The 18,623-nt window shown below is 42.1% G+C and overlaps 1 protein-coding gene across 1 annotated transcript in view; it reads right to left on the minus strand.

Moving 5' to 3' along the window:
* Positions 1-18,623, minus strand: part of agap3 (ArfGAP with GTPase domain, ankyrin repeat and PH domain 3) — a 114,053-nt gene extending 95,430 nt beyond the window's left edge. The window contains exon 1 of the mRNA XM_044053522.1: positions 17,726-18,623. Within this exon, the coding sequence (XP_043909457.1) occupies positions 17,726-18,092 (367 nt within the window). The 5' untranslated portion in view covers positions 18,093-18,623. The remainder of the gene's footprint in view (positions 1-17,725) is intronic.

An 18,623-nucleotide genomic window follows, 5' to 3' on the forward strand; every position in this document is an offset into this window, starting at 1 on the left:
ATATTGTCTTCCACACTCTGACATTTTACAGGGGTTTGTTTTGAGAAGTTATAGGAGAGACGGATAAAGGGGATGATGCCTTTGGCAGATTTAAGTATGCTTCTCAACAAAATATTGTCAATAAAAACTTTACATAATATATGTTTAAGTGATTATCAAAGTGGTTGAGGAGTAATTCCACTCACCAATTAACTATTTCAGTCCAACTTGATGAAAAACAACAACATTTTCCCTGTAGCCAACTGGAGAGGTCATTAGTGTCTTCTGTAGTGAAATTAACATCATATTTTGCATACTTGTGTCGCAACAGATTGTCTTCATTAGGCAAAACAACAACAATAATAATAGACGGGAGGGTGCAAGCATAGAAGTCAAGGAGGTAGCAGCCTGTTCAGCCTACTGTTTTAGTCATTCATTCGTCATATCAGGAGATCTTGGTGCGTTTGTTGACATCCAATAATACATTCTAAAGCCTATATACTTATATATATTGTGCCATAATACCGTGCACCGCAAGTTCGACTGCAGACAGGAACCATCCAATGAGAGCATTGCCATGACTTTCCTGCAGTGCCTGCTTTATCTCCCTGTGACATTAAATAGAAATGATGGTTATTGAATGTATTCAATAACTTTTTTGAATGAATTATACTGGTATATTTTTGAAAGAGATATGTAGTTGAGACAATATCGCCATAGCAGTATATTATATATTATTTTTATGTTGCCTTGCAAACGCTATTTAATAAAGCTGACCGCTTCTCTCTGAGTCTACAAGCCTGGTTCAGCTACTCAATCACGCTCCTTGTTCTCCCACCCATGCTACGCACCAAACGCGGCGGACAGTGGCCAAGAAAGAGAATATTATCTTAACCGTCTTCGTTACTCGTTAATACGAAATAAAAGTTGAGCTGGTGACGTAATGCCTGTTTGTTGTCGCTAGTTTTTTGCGGCACCAGCTGTTAGCCGCTCAGCGGTTAGCCGCAGAGTTCGGCTCCAAGTGGACTTAAAACACATCAGCGGCGCATTGTTTACCGATTCCGACACCAAGGCTCTGGTCTCCGGGTTTCTGTTGTACACACTCGACGCCAGGTTTCAGCTATCAGCCGTTTCAGCTCTCAGCTGAGCGGCCAACCCGTGAGCTAGCGAGCTAACCCGTTTTGTTCAAAATATCGTTATAAAATCGCATATCGCCATTTGAACAAAAAATATCGCTATATCAGTTTTGGTCTGTATCGCCCAGCCCTACTCTGACATCCTCTGGTCGACCTGCTCTCTGGGTACTCTATTGGCACATTCTCACCGGCTCTACCCGCCTTGCCTTGGCATGGCACGGTTTGGTCAGACTGACGGCCACTGACTGGCCAGAGTGCCGTCACAGGAAGTGACGTCCCACACGCAAACCAAGCTGGACAGTGCCAAACTGTAAATCACTTAACAATCCTCAAAATGTGGGTTAATCTCTAACAACTACAGAAGTTTGGTGTACATCACTAGTCACTGCCACATTACGCAGGTACTTTTTTTGTAGTGGAAATGCAACCTAATTGTGCCGTGTCGTGCCGAGGCGAGTAGAGCCAGTGGAAATACGCCATATCTGATGAGATATGAGCCAGTCTTTGACAGAAAGAAGGCACTATGGTCCTTGTCCAACTGCAAACAAAGAGGTCTTGGCAAACAGCCACTGCGATATGAGGTCAATAATCGGCACAGAGGCTGCAGAGATACCAAGACGACGAAAAAAAAAAAGATAGTTATAATCCTTGAGAAATCTATAACGTGACTGTGCCTGACACCTTCTCCTTGAGGCTCTGTCACAACATCTTCACCACCTCTTCCCCCAACAGCACAGTCACAACAACCCTCAACACATCCATCTCCATCATCACTCACATGTCGAGGTCAGGGGCAAAAGCCTCCGCGTGTGTGTGTGTGGGGGGGCATAAAAGCATCCAGAGATCACCACCACATGCACACTGCAAACACACACTCAGGCAGAGTAACTCCAGCCACCTACAACTGTTACATAACATATGCCACTGCCTACCCATCCACCAGCAGAGCTGCACCACGCTCAAGCGGAGCTGCATCGCCAGAGCACGTACACTGCAGTAGTAGAACAGTTCACTTCTCGTACTAACTCCTTTCAGGCACGATTTTTGCTGTTTACATAGATTACATTTCTGATGGCCTGATCCTAAATGTGACATGTGAAAATCCTGGTGGAAAAAGCAAGGATTTTCTTCAGAGTGGACCACTAATCATGCCCAGGCTTTCACTGGCCAGCCCACTAAAGGTAGGGCCCTATTTACTAAAAGCCCTATTGGCATGGAGAGACCACAGGAAGATTTTTTTTGTTATTGTTTAAACAGACAAACTGTGGCTTTGAATTAGCTTGGACACCGATTATACGCCAATTTTTCAAACCAAAGCCAGATTTTATGTCTGATTCCGACAAAAAAAAAGGAAACAATACCCTTTTGTGAGCTGACGTCTCTTGAAGCCAAATATGTGAAAAGCCACAATTTAGTTGTGTGAATACCTTCAAAGGGGCCCTGGAAAAACATCTGTAATGCAAGTTATTGCCACGTTCAAACACATTCTCGGTGCGAGTACATACGGCCACGGAGCTGCGAGTCAACAGAGCGTCGTCGCTGAGGATACCGATTTACTGCAGGGATACGTGTGTTGTAAATGTCTTTCAAAAAAGAACACAAAGGGTTTTCTATACGTTAATGCAGCAGCGGGGTGCATCTCGAGACAACAGCGGGTCCATTTTCTCAAAAGAATGGGTCTAACAGCATGCTCGGGGCTGGAGGTAGAAGTAGTGTGGAAACACAAGTGTCATAATTCCTCCATTATAATTTAAAGATAGGTTATTCAATCCCAGCAATTCTTTCCAGTGTACAAACACAAACTCGAGGGAGAACTCATCTTCGGAGCAGAGTCAGTCAAGCTGCTGAACGGTGCACTTTTGATGCCAGGCTCCTCAATGAGGAAAATAAAATATCATCGTCCAAAACCAGAGCCGTTGAGAAGCAGCGCTGTGAAACATTTAACATATCGAGTATCAAACGGGCACAGCGCAGTGTTGGTTCACATACCAACTCAGTTTGCAGCACTGTCTGATTCCATGAATACTGAATTAAAAATAAGCAGAAAATAAAAGAAAACACATCTAGCATTCTGGTAAAACCTTTTTCCTTCTCAATCTCCATGGTTACATTGGTCTTAACTGGCAGCCAACAAATAACACTTATAAACAATTTGTTAAGAGTTTATTCGGTTACGTCATCTGACACTAAGACTAATGTGGTGTGGCTTTCGTTTGTAACACAGGACAAATGCGACCTCACATAAGCCATTAAGATCCCTACAGGCATAGATATCAACCTTATTTGCTTTAGATAAGTAAGAAGATAAAAGGGCTGACATACAATCATACAGCTACACCCATACTTTGTGTTTATTTCAAAACTGGGAGAAAACTCAATTTGCTTCCAGGCGAGCATTTTAGCCCTGCATAAGAAGCCACAGAAATCTTGTGACAAGGTAGACTACAAGCTGGTGTAAACAGGAAGTCAATCCTCTCCTCTGCATTTGTTTGCCTATAGTTTTATTTAAAAAACAATGTTAAAAAGCACAGACCACATATAGTATAAAGTGGATGCAGTCTGCCGGTTTACTCGGCCAACCAGGAAGTAAGAATAAACTGAATAGCCACCAGGGAATGACTGTGCTGGTTGCAAAAGGAACTGTTTGAATGGAGGTCTATGTGAAAACGAGCCCACTTCTCCAATGATTTCCGTCAACAAACATTTTCCTGAGGAATTAACGGTCTAAATCCCTAGTTTCAGGGTTGTCAATGTAGTAAATTATGTTCCCATTAAGAGGAAAATTAAGGATAAAGCAATAGGTGCCTGGTTGCAGGTGATGTCTATGAACATCTGGTTACAAAACTTAAAAACAGTGCCAGTCAAATCACAAAGACTTCAATAAGTTCAGACAAGGGCTGAACAAGTCATCTAAATTTTATCGAAGCCGACTGCAATTTTCAAATCACAGGAGGCAACAATACATAATTTGAGATGAATTATAGTCTTGATCTGTGCACATCTTATTCTACAGACTGAAGAGAACATCTTTGATTCTCACAGATCTGCACACAGCAATCATTTTTTAATATGTTTTTCGAATAAAAATTTGAATAATTAGCAATCCCTCTGCTATCACAAATAGTATTGCAATTCATATATTCATTCAAAACCGTTCAAGCTGATGTCACTCCCGGTTACCACTAGGTGAAAAGTAAAATCAAGGATTTCTGTTACTACAGTGAAGACACTGAAAGCCAAAGTTCAAGGATCTTTTCGGTCACAGCTGATACTTGAATAGTGACCAAGAGGAACCAATCAGGAAAGTCAACGTGAGTAACCATGTCATCGTTTTCAAAGATCTCTAATTTTTGCCTTTCCAGACTACCCAGGAGTTTTCAAACTAAAACGGAGACGGCAGTATTTTCAAACGTCTAAAATGGTGGGTCGGTGGGGACAGCCGCCGTATCTGGAGCAGAACTAATGCTTTTTTAAAAAAAACAAAAACAAAAAGGGGCTAATGTGGATGTAGCCTTGGACCCTTATGATTATTGCTCACCACAAATAATCATGTGCTTCAAACTAACAATAATAAACTGTGTTCCACAGTTTTTACTGCGAGTTACGTGTTTTGTTTTTTTTCATTATTTATTACTGGCAGTATTCTGGTCCATGCACCGTTAAGTCTATTCATCGCGGGGTCTATTTAAAGCTCCACATTGTTATTGATAGATTACACAAAGGAAACAAATATAAATTCAAATAGAAAAAAAAAGAGTAACCATAAAGAAAGCTGCAGGAAGGAAGAATCTTTACAGCTTGGAGGCAACCCACTGTGCTATTAGAGGCCCTCAGATGTCGGGTCCAAAATGGCAACCGCTGTGTTCCAAGAGGGGCTGTGCATGCAGTTCACATACTCCATCAGTCCTGGGTCATGACCAAGGGGATTCAGCAGCGGAACAACTTAAGGTTATTCCAGTCACAGAAAGCAGGAAACAGCAGTATAAACAGCAAATAGGGGAGTCACACTCACTTCCTCTCTAATGATTCCCACAGTATAAATCGTCTCAACACAACAAACAAGTTTTATGATACACACAAAGCAAGGGACCAAAATATCACAGTTAATCCAGAGTTGAGCCGAGGAACAGATGCTTCAGGATTGATTCGAACATTTTCGTCAATTTATTAAAACCAGCGGTCCACTGCAAATCTGCTTTTCCCACGATGACTATGTATTTTCCAATAAACCAGCTTTAAAAAAATAAGGTGGGAAAGCAGCACCTGGCATGTTGCCTGAGCTGTGAAAAGACAGCAAACACAAGGCCGGGGGGACATGTCGAAACACCATCAAAACAATGACACCTACAAAAAGGAATGTAGGATCTGTGTGATAACAGTCAGCTGGCACATGTTAAACATACTATACTGACAAGAGGCATACTCTGAGCAAGCTCGTGTTGGCAGTACTTTAACCGTTCTCAGTTCACTGAAAATAAACTCTGAAGAATAAGGAAAAAAAACCTGTTTTAGTACAGCCTGGAGCCCCATCACAGTCTGAAGTAGTAGTAGAGGTTGCTGTGAGCGCAGGTTGACCTTCGAACCACCTTTGAATGCCCTCACGACATCATAAAACCCAGACTGTGATAACATTGCAGTGAAAATGGAGGGCGCGAGCAACCTAAACCGTCCGTTCTGAGCGGACAATCACAACAACAGAGCATCTGAAAAGCAGTATGTGGATCGTGGGTCTGCAGATTCACCTTGTAGCTCATCTGTTAGCTCCTCTGAGTGAAGTGGCAGAGGAGGCATCACAGACGAGTGCTCAACCCATAGACCGTACATAAAGAAAAAAAATCCATGTGTCCTCCCGAGTTATTGGTCTCAATCGGTAGTTTCAGGTCTCCTTCAATCGAACATGATGTCAATTTTGTAAATGATGTTCCCATTTAGAGGTCAATAAGCGGTGGGACTGACAGCGGGTATCGTCTTCAAAATGAAATTCTTACATCAACCTCATGTGACAAATCGTAAGCGTGATAATACATAATGTCTTTATGTCTGTGTGTGTGTGTGTGTGCATGCATGCATGCAGGGAAAATGTGACTATCTTTAAAGGAATAGCACATCATGTAATATTCATTCAAACGTTTGGATTTTTGGAAAAAGTGACATCCCTAATATGTAGTGAAGATTTCCTATCCACGGCCCAGTGATGGAGCAAATGAGAAAGTGTTACATAAACACGTAGCAATAACTACTATAAATACACCCTTGGGTTGGTGGACGCGAGAGAAAATGTGAACTGATTTTCTCCTCACAGAGGTCTGATTTTTCCAGGGCGCTCCGGAAGGTGTAGTAACACGCAGATACAAATAGCACAGGTCTTCAGTACAAGCAACTTTCCTGAAAACTGCAACAACCTGACGTGAAACAAACACGTCCTTGAGGACAAAGTGATGCAGAAATAAATGCGACACGTGCCCAAGCTCCTCGGGGAATTACATTCAATTTTCCACAACCTTTAAATACGGCGAGTGTTCTCAATTACACGGCTCTCCAAGAGCATGAGCAAAATACTTCAAACACCAAAGCTATAACTTGCTGTACACTGTCATACACTATAGCCTCTGGGCCACATGTCTTACTCAGACAAAGTAATGTTCTCCTTAAGGGCCAAAAATAGTCCCCTAGTAAGGTATTTCTCTTCGAGGAGAAAATGTGACTGCAGCTTATTTTTCCTACAGAACACAACCAAATCAAGGTCACCCTTTTTTCTTTTTTTCTTTTTTAAATGTAATTTTTAAAAAAGAAACACTCCTGTTTTCCAGGCTGAGACACTGCCACCAATCATCTATTCGTCCCAATTAAATAAAGTATGAATCCGCCCCAATGTGAGTTTTCCAGAGACCATTTCGATTGGAAGGACACTTTAGTCTTTACCATGATTCTCTGTCCATGCCCAACCTGGATGAGGCCAGAATCTTCCCACAGTTAGTCACGGGACTGCTGGCAGGCTGAGGGGACTTGGAGGCATATGCGCATTTCCATCTGTTGCTCACTCACTGCTTTCCAAACCCCTTCCTCTGTCAGCAGCCATCTGTTTCCAACCCTACCCCACTGGCAGGAAATGTGAGCACTTCCACCATAGGGCATGGTGGATGCACAATTTTAGTTGAGCCTATATGGGAAATTTAATTTAGTCTTAAAATCATAAAAAAATAAAATAAAATAAGGCGAGACATGTCTGACGTTCTTATTGTTTGCAGAGTGCCGACAGTAGTTATATAATATATACCATTATGATGACAGCCACGTATTCAATTTAGTTTGTTATTATGAACATAAATTACACACTTCATGCGGAAATGATGCAAATTATGTTTAGGCAGAAGATCTTTGGGGGTTTTGTACTGCTATTCAGACAAAACAAGACGTTTCAAGACATGACATCATCATCACTGATATTTTACATGTAAAACAACAAGCAGGTTAATGTTAGTGGCACTTTTAAATAGCTAAAATAAATCAATCACGTTTTAAAATTGACAAATATCTTTTTTCTGCCAGCTTTAACATGAAAAGCTTAATTTCTGCTTGTATTCTGTGGTGAATACTATAAAATACTGTGGTGAATGCTATAAAATAAAGCTGTATGCTGCCTCATTACCATCCATCACATGGTCATTTAAAACAAAATGGGGAAAAGTCTCGTTGTGACCATTTTCCTATATCTCTGTGGAAAACACTAATCCTCTGTCTCGTCCTGTATTGAAAAGGCAGCGATACAAAATGAACAAAAATGTGATGACTCAGTGAAACATTAGATCACTACTAACTACCCTACACTATCCATTAACAATCAGACTACAAAAACAAACAGACAACAGCAGCAGCAGCAGCAGGAGCCCTCTACATACTGCTCATGAGAGACAGGGATGAGTATACTCTACATTCCCTTTGAAAAAAAAAAAATCTGACCTGCTCACCACCTCCCCTCCCCATTCAGAACACAAGAAAAAAATTAGCTGTGCATCAATGGGAGAGAGAGGGCGCCTTTGTTTAATGGCACAATGGAGGACATTCTGTTGTCGAGGATAGTGTCACATTCAATAAGCCAATGCTATGGTGCTGCAGTCGGGAGAGGACAGCAGGGCTAACGCAGAAACGACACCATGACCCCGCGAGCCCCCCGCTACGTCAGACCAGGGCTCTGTTCACGGCTCACCAGCTCGGAACACCTCTGCTGCTGACCCACACCCAAGAGTCGGCTCCGGCGTTAAAACATATTTCAGTGGGGATGTAACGAGCATTCTGTAGCTGCTGATGAGCAAAATTGGATGTGCTAATCACAAAACAGGGTGTCTATTGAAAGTCAGGCGAGTGCAAACCCTGTTTGCTGGTGTGAATCTGTTACTACCACACTCCCAAGAATAAACAAGTGACGTAAGGCTGATGTGAAGAGTGTTTTCTCAACACGCCGCACTCGGAGATTAAACATGGCTGCAAACCTGACCCTTGCCCTGCAAAGCACAGAGGGGCAACAGGCAATCTGAGTCTGACAGCAAGAGAATAAGAAATTAACAAAAAAAAAAAAAAAAAAAAAAAAGGAGAGTATAATCGTCGGACCCGCTTGGGCAAATGACGTGGGAGAGTCGTGCACATTTCCGGGGTTCAGATTAATCCATGTGCATCACATCAACAAGGCTGTAGACCTTTGAGACACAGCTAAGGAGTTCTTTCCACCTCAGTAAATGGATCAGTCATTTACCAAGATGAAGTGCATCCCTGAAGTCCATTAGTCTAAGATATGCGCCATCATAGTGGCATCCCTATGATTCCGTGTGGCACTTTTCCAACACACCGTTCCAGCACGATTCGGCTCGATTTGACCACTTTTTATTTTTGCTTTTCCATTAGGAATCGTACCTGGTACCTCTTCTGGCAAGGTTCCAAGCCGATACTAAAACCATGAGCCAAATCACAACCTGTTCAGTCGTGTTTCATTTCAGTGTCTGTGTCAGACTGAGTCTGCCGCTCTGCTCATGCAGGAAGTACTGAACTTGTCTTATTAATTAACCGATTCTAATGATTCATTTACACCTGAAAACAACTTCTTTGCTCGTCATTAGTATGTGTCGCATGTAAAACAGCGTAGCGGCAGTTTCGTGCTAGGACGACACCATCCGTGTTGTGGAGGAACTATAGTAATGGAAAACCACCGCGCCAATAGTGGCATCCCTGTGATTCAATGCTGTATTTAAGATACATGCTCCTCACTATATAGATATGTATATGTGCGTGTGCGTGCAGAAATAGTTATATAAGAATACAACACTCATGTTTGTGCATTAATGATAGAGCTAGAGTCAGGAGATTTTATTCTAGTTTAATTTGGCATAAGGACTGAGGCAGCAGAAAGAAACAACCTTTACAAAAGTATTACTATCAACACACGTATCTCAGACGCAGCAAAGGTTGGCTGTTGTTACGTACAGGGAGATGAATGTTGCAACTTCAGTACTTCTTGGTGAACTACAACCTAAAAACACTTCAAATGTGGAGTTTTGTCATTGCAACAATTTCCCTCAGTTAGCTTTTCTGTATGCATAAAACAGACACATGAAACATGCTGATTGGTAAGAAAAAAACCTTCATTTTCCTCACATTTAAAGAGTGCAGTGCTGCCAACTGTTCATCCTTTCCTCAAATCCTCATGCTATGTTACAGGGAAGTGCATTAGTATAATGAGAAAATGGGGGGAGGCGGAATCGGGCCACGGTTGGACCTACTCCATGCTTCACAGATGCATTTGTTTGAGGCTTTATTTGGGCACAAGATCTACACACAACTAGTAAATACTCAGCGAGCTACTCTACTCTGCTGTACATAAACACAGGCATTCCACATTAAGAGAATTTTACATCGACATACCGCGTACGACGACACAGCTGGTGATTGTGACAGACATTTCAACACTTTCTGATCCATATTCACAGATACAGTTTGGAAATACAGTATAATGAGCACATTGTGGAGATTCCCTTCGCCAGAAGTGGCGGCAGCATTCTACTGACACAGATGGCCCTCAGTGACAACTGTCTAGTCCAGCTAACTTCAACACACACACATACATTCTTGTAGTGTTCTCAGTAAGGACACTTATAGACCTTAACATCATAACTACAAGCCTAACCTTATCCTTACCCTAACTCCACCCAATTCTAACCCTAAAATCAAATGGTAACCCTCAAAAAGCCCTTTAAAGTTGCAAGGACCAGCAAAAATGTCCTCACTAAGTTTGGTCTGAATCAAAAGCACACACAGATTTGTGCATTTATTTGTCTTAGGACACTGCACTGCCTTCCATTCCTCTGAACAGCCTAAACAAAGCATTATCCCTATCCTTAACTATAAACAGTTAATGCCTAACCCTGCAGGGCCAGGTTTAGGTCTCCATGAGGACAACTGGTCCTGACAAGGCCAGTGTTTATGTTTAAACACACACACACACATCCCTGTAAGAGCCTATATTCCATTATAGTCGATTAGTCTGTTGTTATATTATTTGCTCAATTAATCGAGTAGTTTGTTTGTCCACAAACCATGTCATTTTGTACATGTAGCAAATGAACTAGAAATATTCACAGTTAAGAAGATGGAAAAACTTTAAAACAAACAAAAAAAAAAATCAATTAATCGATGAAGCCCTACTCAAAACTACATTTGCCATCACGTCCCGCGACTTTAAAACTGTATGATTACAGCAGGCGGGCCAATAAAACCAGCGTTAATTAAGATATTTCCATTTTACATCTCTGTGGTCACGAGGAAATGAATCGTGCTTTAGCAGCTATAGAGAGGGAGATGCATTATCATAACTCTTGGCTTGTGATTAGCAGATAGATGAGCACTCGTGTCCTCCTTGGCTAGAAGAGAAGATGCAGTGTGTACCAGGGAGCTGCAAAGATGCCACACAATGCCAACAGAGAGCTGTGAGGCTTCAATCTGTGTGCTTTTTGTATCCCTCTGTGTCATCCCTAGTGCCATTTGAGCACACAAAGTCCCATTGTGTGGTTCTTATTAGTCCTTTCTTGAAATCCCGAGAACCCCTCTTGAGTAGCAGTGGATTTAGGCGACTGCCCTTGCTCTGACATTGGACTGCATGTTGTAGACATGAATGCCAGGGTGAGCTTATGCAGTAATTACTCAAGATACATGATAACATTACAACAACGCGACATCATAATACTTGGCTCAAGGAAATCCCCGCAAAATACACACAGGAGTCAGAGTCCTGAAATCGCCGCCAGCTGTAGACGGCGTACAATGACATCTTGCGGCTAAAAGACCTCGTCGAATGCCGATCCATGCAGTTTGTGGTCTTTGCAATATACGTGGCACACACTACGGGCAGATTTGTGCGCCATATGCCCACAAACGCCCATTAGTCATTCATCCGTCTGCACGAAGTCCTCGGAAAACTAGAAGGATTTCATACGGGTTTGACAGGAATATAAAGCAGGCTAGAAAATCTGAACTTCAATGCAAACGGAACCAAAGAACACTATTCCCAGGGCATAGTCTCCTTAATTGAACACTCCTCCACTTTGAAATGAATGGCTAAAAATATAACTGGAATCATAATATAGATACAGTCTCTGCAGCTGTGTCCATATCTGAGCGATGTGGATTTTTCTCTTCATCCCTCCAATCAAATTACTTTTCTACAACTGGAGTTCACAGTCCGCTGATTCACTTTTTAATTAAGTAAAAACAAATCTCCAAATAATGTTTATTCACACATGTGAATAAATGTACCTATCTGCTACTTCCAATTATTGTAGAAGCAGTAGGGGCGTGGTGCAGTCCCAGATGACTGCAGGATATCAGCTTGGATATCTTAACTATCTCTATTAAAACTGCTGTGACAGCTACTATTATCACTCCCCTCCCTCTCCTTATGTCACCTTTCAAACATGTTCTGTTGACAGAGAGGCATCTACCTCAGGAACAGAGAGGACCGCCTCTTTGACATGTTCTGGCTCCTGATTGGATAAGCAAATACTCCTAAACATGTACTTAAAACTGCAGTGTGTGACATAACGTCAGTTGCATCCAAACTATGACTCGCACTCCGTGTTTCTCAGTATAGCCACGTTTAGATTAGAGCTGAAACAATCACTCGATGAATCGGTTATGAAACAATGACTAATTTAAATGTCAACTATTTCGATAATCGATTAATAGGTTTGAAGCTTTTATTCATGATTGAAACAAGATTTCTGATTGTTTTAGCTTCTTAAATGTGAATATGTTCTGGTTTCTTGGCTCCATTTCTTTCTCTTACTGTTATTGCGAATACATACGAGCGGGTTGTTCAAAATTAAGCCTTATATTTTAGCAGTATAGATGAGGATCTCAAACTGTGGTACGAGTACTTCAGAAAAATCAGAAATACTGTTCTACTGCATATATATACCAGGGTATGTGATCAAAGTGGAGCTGAGGAGTTTTGACCGGAGTGCAAATAACAAAATAATAACAATTAGAGGCACTTTATCTCTCGCTCCATCTTCATCTAATGTCGCTGTACTAGTGTGTGAAGTATATGTGAGGAAGAGGAGGACGATGAGAGAGCAAATGATCCCATTGGGGATAAATCTGCCTCCTGTGAAAAGTCTTTGCTCGGCCTATTTACACCACTGCACTTCAGCGTTGGCGATAATGGTGTTACTTTGAGAGATTGATATTTTCTTGGGTGGAAATCTTCAAGTCACTGTAGCATTATGTCAGTAAAGGTTCTCTTATCCACAAGGCTGTTTTATTCAACTGGTAAACTGGACAACAACCAAAGTCCCAAATTCAGTTGCTTTTTGGTAATTTCATTATTCGAAAAAATTGTCAAGAGAATTCCAAACATTTTTGAACAACCGCATCCTGCAGTGCTGCATTATCCTCTGACCCAGAACCCTGTTCACTAGTCACTCAATTCACAGTATGCTCACATAGTGTATTTTCATAATTAAAGTGGTGTGTTGGAGAATTAAAACACAACACAGACTAGCAGAGAGTGTGGGCACAGGTTTTCCAGCATGGGAAGGCTGGTGTGTGCCTGTGTGCACGTCACAATGAAGCAGCCATCTTAAGTGTGCGGTGTTCAATGCATTTCATAAAAATATGTGAGTGCAACAGGCACTCAAAGGTAAATATCTGTCCTGGGGCACGTACAGGATTGTGAAAATGCAGCGATATACGTCTATTGAAGTACTTAAGCAATCCACTTGCTGTCCACCTCTCGAAAACCTCTCACAGACATTTTGCTTACACAGTTGTGGGCCTTGTCATTCCAACATTATTACTCTTATTAGTACATTATTTAAAAGAAAGGAGAGAGAAAAACGAGTCAGCGTGTGTTGTGATTTGTCTAACCAAGTGAAAAGACATAAAAACTATAGGAAAAACCAGCATGGTGTGTCATTGTCATAAAATAGATCTTATTACTACACAAAACAACAGTGAGACCCAAGTAACAATGGGAATTCATTTTGTAAAGGCTGTAATTTGTATTCACTCTCTTCAGCATTTTCAGATAAACGCATGAGCTACTGGTTCCTTAGCAACAGACTCTGCAATGATGCAAGTTTGAAGAGGAACAGATCTGCAGTTCTTTAGTGCAGGGGAAGATGAGTTGGCCAGTCTCCTGTTGCAGCCTCTTAAGGTTACACTTACATAAGAAAATGCTTTTCAGCACTTCAGCTAATGCAATACACGCCATAATATCGCCAACGTCCTTTGACATACAGTACATGCACAGGAATATCACTTCAAAACTATTTTCCCAACCTTGACCTTCAACACATTAGCAGTGCCGTAAACTCATTCACAAAAACAACGCTTTGGGCTTGAATCGGGTTGTTTTTCAGTTTAGAACTTTGAGTACGCCTGCAAGTGTGGACATAATGCCACGGCATCATTTTTTGTTTTTACGCCCAGGGCGACCAAGGACAAACAAAATGTGACAGCCTTCTGAGGGAAATCAATTCTCAAACAACAACAGTGAGCACTGAGTTTGGCAGAAGCATCACTTTGGAATCACAGATTTTTCATGTGCAACACTCAATAGCAAAGAATGCAACGACGGAGAGACGAGCACCTTCAACTACTGAACCGCACTGTGAATCAGCTCTGAATTATTCCGATTATGATGCTTATGTGAGCTGACGATCAAATATCCCACTCGTATTCATGTCTCTGTGTTACAGAGCATAGATTGCGTTCACTGTCGTGAAAACTCCGCTGTCTGGAATGTCAATGTCAATCTCAGAATGCCATTTGTGTAGCATAGAGCAGGGGTTGCCTATAGATATGACAACAACGTTAAAGAATAGATTAAAACGTTTAAAGTATAGTATGCCATGCTTTCCAAGTGTATGTGACACTGCAGTGGAAGAACACCGACAATGGTCAAGAGTTTGCTCATCTCCGAGGCAGAAGAACCAAAAAAGAGAATAAAATGAGCCACCTCCTTTCTGTTTATAAAAAAATATATCCAAGAAATAACTCATAAAAGGCCCCAGTGTTATCCCAACAAAACGCCCGCCCTCACCGAGTAAATTATGCAACTAAACTAAGGGAACCAGAGGGAAAATGAATACATGTATCCTTTACTCAAACGGAAACATGCTGATCTTGTACTTTCATATCAAGAATACTATTATGATCTGCTGTGATTTGTCCCAGTCTACCTCTTCAAAACACCCAAAACTACCCAGTTGGTCTCGTCACTGCCTGATATCCCGGTAAATAACCAATGCTGCTTGCATATTCAGTTTCTTCCACACAGAGGAAAGACTATCTAGAGCAGGGGTGTCAAACATACGGCCCGGGGGCCAGAACCGGCCCGCCAGAGGGTCCAATCCGGCCCACAGTATGAATTTGTTAAAATTTCACACTAATCTAAATGTAATGTCAAATGCCCCAGATACCCGTGACTAAATCTTTGTGCCTTTATAGATCCAGTGTGCTGTGTAAATAGTAAATTTAGGCATGATATTGTTGAAATTGCACTTATGTTTTGTAAAATTATCCTTCATTAAATGCAAAAAAAAGGAGAAAAAAACAAAGGAGTTCTTGTTGTTCATAGGTTATTATTCTATTATTTTGCTATTTTTAATGGTCCGGCCCCCTTGAGATCAAATTGTGCTGTATGTGGCCCCTGAACAAAAATGAGTTTGACACCCCTGATCTAGAGTCTCTACGACAATCTTTAGATCTGACGATAAGCATGAAATATGACAAATCTGCATTTACCAGGAAGCATGCACACTTTGTGTCAATCAATACACTGTACACGTTAATATTTTGTTAGGATACAACAACACGTCCGTGTAGACTCTCATTCATCCAGGTCATACGTCAAAGGACACTGAATCAGTAGCAACTGAACTCTAAGGTGTTTCACCTCTCACATCCAAGAGGCTTCTTCAGTTCACGGAAGAGAGGTGAAACGTCTCCAAGGAAACCATCTCTCCAGTTGCTACTGATTCAATGACGTATGGAGTCAACAACACATTTTACTATGAATCTTTGCCACTGGTTTGCTGTCAAGTCTTCATAGAAACTAAACATAGGGATTGATGATCAAAATACTAAGTGTAGACTTTGTTAAATTCACAATTGGCAGTCAAATACCAAACAATAACACAGCATTTTATCTTCGATCTTATCACCAACCCTCTTGCACTGTCAACTCATAATCTCTACAAACAACAGAGCGAAAATGCAAGAAACAATAAATCCAAAGCACTTGTGTTTTACAATGTTGGGAATCTAATTGTGATTTTTGTTCCTGCGATATTGCAGCTCCATTAATTCATTCATTCATTTATATTCTACTACTTTTTCCTCCACATAAAAGGTCACAAGGAGCTGACATAGGGTGCGAAAGGAGAGTAAACCCTGAGCAGGTAATCAACCCATCGCAAGGCCAACATACAGAGACAAAATAAATGTCACTTACATCTCAATTTAGAGTGTCCAATTCACCTAATCTGCACCTACCTGCACTGACCTAATCTAAGCCAGAGTACCCAGAGAGAACACACACACACACACAGGGAGAGAACATGTGAACTACACACAGCGAGGCTCTCGGTCGAACTGAGAATAGGGATCTGACTTTCTTGCTGTTAGGCAACAATGCTAGCCACCATGTTAAATTTGAAATGTGGATTACCACATAGCAGCATAAAATATTAAAGGGTGCTTTCAATTGGTCAAATAAAGAATAAACTTTGAAATCATTATGATGCTGCTGTGTTTGTTTAATTCACATTTGATTACAGATTCAATTTGAGCAGGTTTTTCTTTATTTATTAGATTTTTTTTCAGATCTTTTACTCATAAAATTGACAGAAACACAGTGCAGGGCTTTTATTTTCTTTAAAGGAAGTGACTATGATGTCGACTTTTTGTCAATTGTACATTATTTTTTCAATCCTGACGTCCTCTGTTGTTGTGGGAATGACATTTAGCTCAATTTAGTAAAAATAAAAACCCTGTATTTTTTGGGGTGAAGTGGGCCTTTAACTACACTATATCACAATGCAAAATTGAGAACTTAAAGATATGACTTGTTCCTAACATGCATGTGTTTGATCATGGAGATCATATCACAAAATAAAATAGTGGCCCCTTTGCAGTTTACTAACTGCGTTGTATTTTCAAACTGCTATTTTTCGATTTGAAAGCAGTTAATAGTTTGTCAGGACCATGCTCATTCTGATGGACAGGTATAGGCTTCTCTGTCTGTGTGGGTGAGGAGGAGCACAGAGAAGAAACATGTTAAGAAACTGCCACCATAATTGAAGACGCTCACATTTGTCAGTCAGTGCATCACCCTCACTTGGATTTAACAGGCTGTTGTAGCTTTCCACACACTTGTGTGATTCACTGTCACTCTTCCTTGGGCTGCTGATAACATTTAGACTTGATTTCCAGCGTGAAAAAGAACTTGTCTGTTGACACAGTCTATCACGTCCTCCCTTTGGGGTACGCCATCATTCCTTCTTGTCTTGTCTTGTCCCTGGTGTTACAAATGTGAGTGTGAATGTGTCTCTGCATTGGGGCTTTTTTTTTTACAGCGATCACTGTGCTATACTTTGATGGAACGTTTGACATTTTGGTAAATCCTCTTTCACAGACATGGGTAGAAAAGAAATAAGAACCTCAGTCTCTCACTCCACTGGGTTACATGGAAAAACAAAATCCTTTTTAACAGATGCCTCTAAAGGCAGCAGAACCAGTTTTTTCTTTAAAGAGGGGAGCTTATTATTACATTTGCACGGGCTGCTTCTTGTGACCGCATTTGAACATTTCACTGCAGAGCAGGGGGGCAATTCAATCCTCCAGCAGGACAATGAGCTCTGCTACACCGCCGCCCCCCCAGTCTCAAAGTGTGATTGTTGACACTGTGCTGTGAACCAATGGATGACAATGTTTCCAAGTGTGCATCAAAGGAGAGGAAACACACACACACACGTATAAACAACACCCCCTCTGTCCCCAAAATCCTAAATGAATGGAAGTCCAGTGTGATCCCCCCCCTCCCCCCACCCCCCTCTACTCACCTTCAATGGAGATTACATGCTCTCGGATCTGGTTCTGCAGGGCCAGGTCATCGATGCGCTCGATCAGGTCGTAGATGGCGTAAATGTTCGGGTGCACAGACTCGAACCGGTGGATCTCGGCTCTGATGGCCGCTGAGTTGGACAAAACAAACTGCGAGCCCGCTGGGCCGCCTGCTTGTGCAGTCTGGCCCGAAACAGTCCCCGAGCCGAACTGTCCGGCTCCTGAGCTCGCAGACGATCCGGATCCGAACTGGGACGGGATGGACTGGGGCACTGGGACGGGCGCGGGGACGGTGCCTGGAGTGGGCATGGCTGGTTGAGACTGCTGCGTGATACCGGACACTGGGACGCCGGACTGGAAATTCATGTCGGGTCGTTTCTTCTCCGGCAGCGACTGTCTGTGACTCTCTCACAGCGGCGGCGGCGGCGGCTCACACACAAACGTGCACACTAGAATTTGGAGACTCGGGCGACGCGAACAAAAGAAGTCCGCGCGAACAGCTGCGGTGGGAAACGGTCAGCAGCACGCGCGTCTATAGTTGTTCGTCAACTGCAACGCAACACAACGCGGCTCTTGTTCATATTATGAAAACTTGACTGTGATTCATTTTTCGTGGAGTGGCCAGATCTGTCCACGGCCCCCTTCTTTCTCCCGCAATGCCTACTCGCACTTGGACACTCCTTAACTGGCCAAACACCGCAGTTTGAGGCAAAGCTGTTTTTTTTTTCCCGTGCTTGCCCTGTTTGAAGGAGACAATGGGCTCGGCTGCTTCAGCGAGGCGCCAGCCTGCTCCGCTGCCGTCAATGCGTTGTTTCTGCGATGAAACGAAATAACGTTTAGTCCTCTTTGGTCCAAGTGGTCCCTGCCCAGCGCCCTCCTCCGCACGCTGAAACGTCA

This window comes from Solea senegalensis, linkage group LG1 (genome assembly GCF_019176455.1).
Source record: "Solea senegalensis isolate Sse05_10M linkage group LG1, IFAPA_SoseM_1, whole genome shotgun sequence".
Lineage (NCBI taxonomy): Eukaryota > Metazoa > Chordata > Actinopteri > Pleuronectiformes > Soleidae > Solea > Solea senegalensis.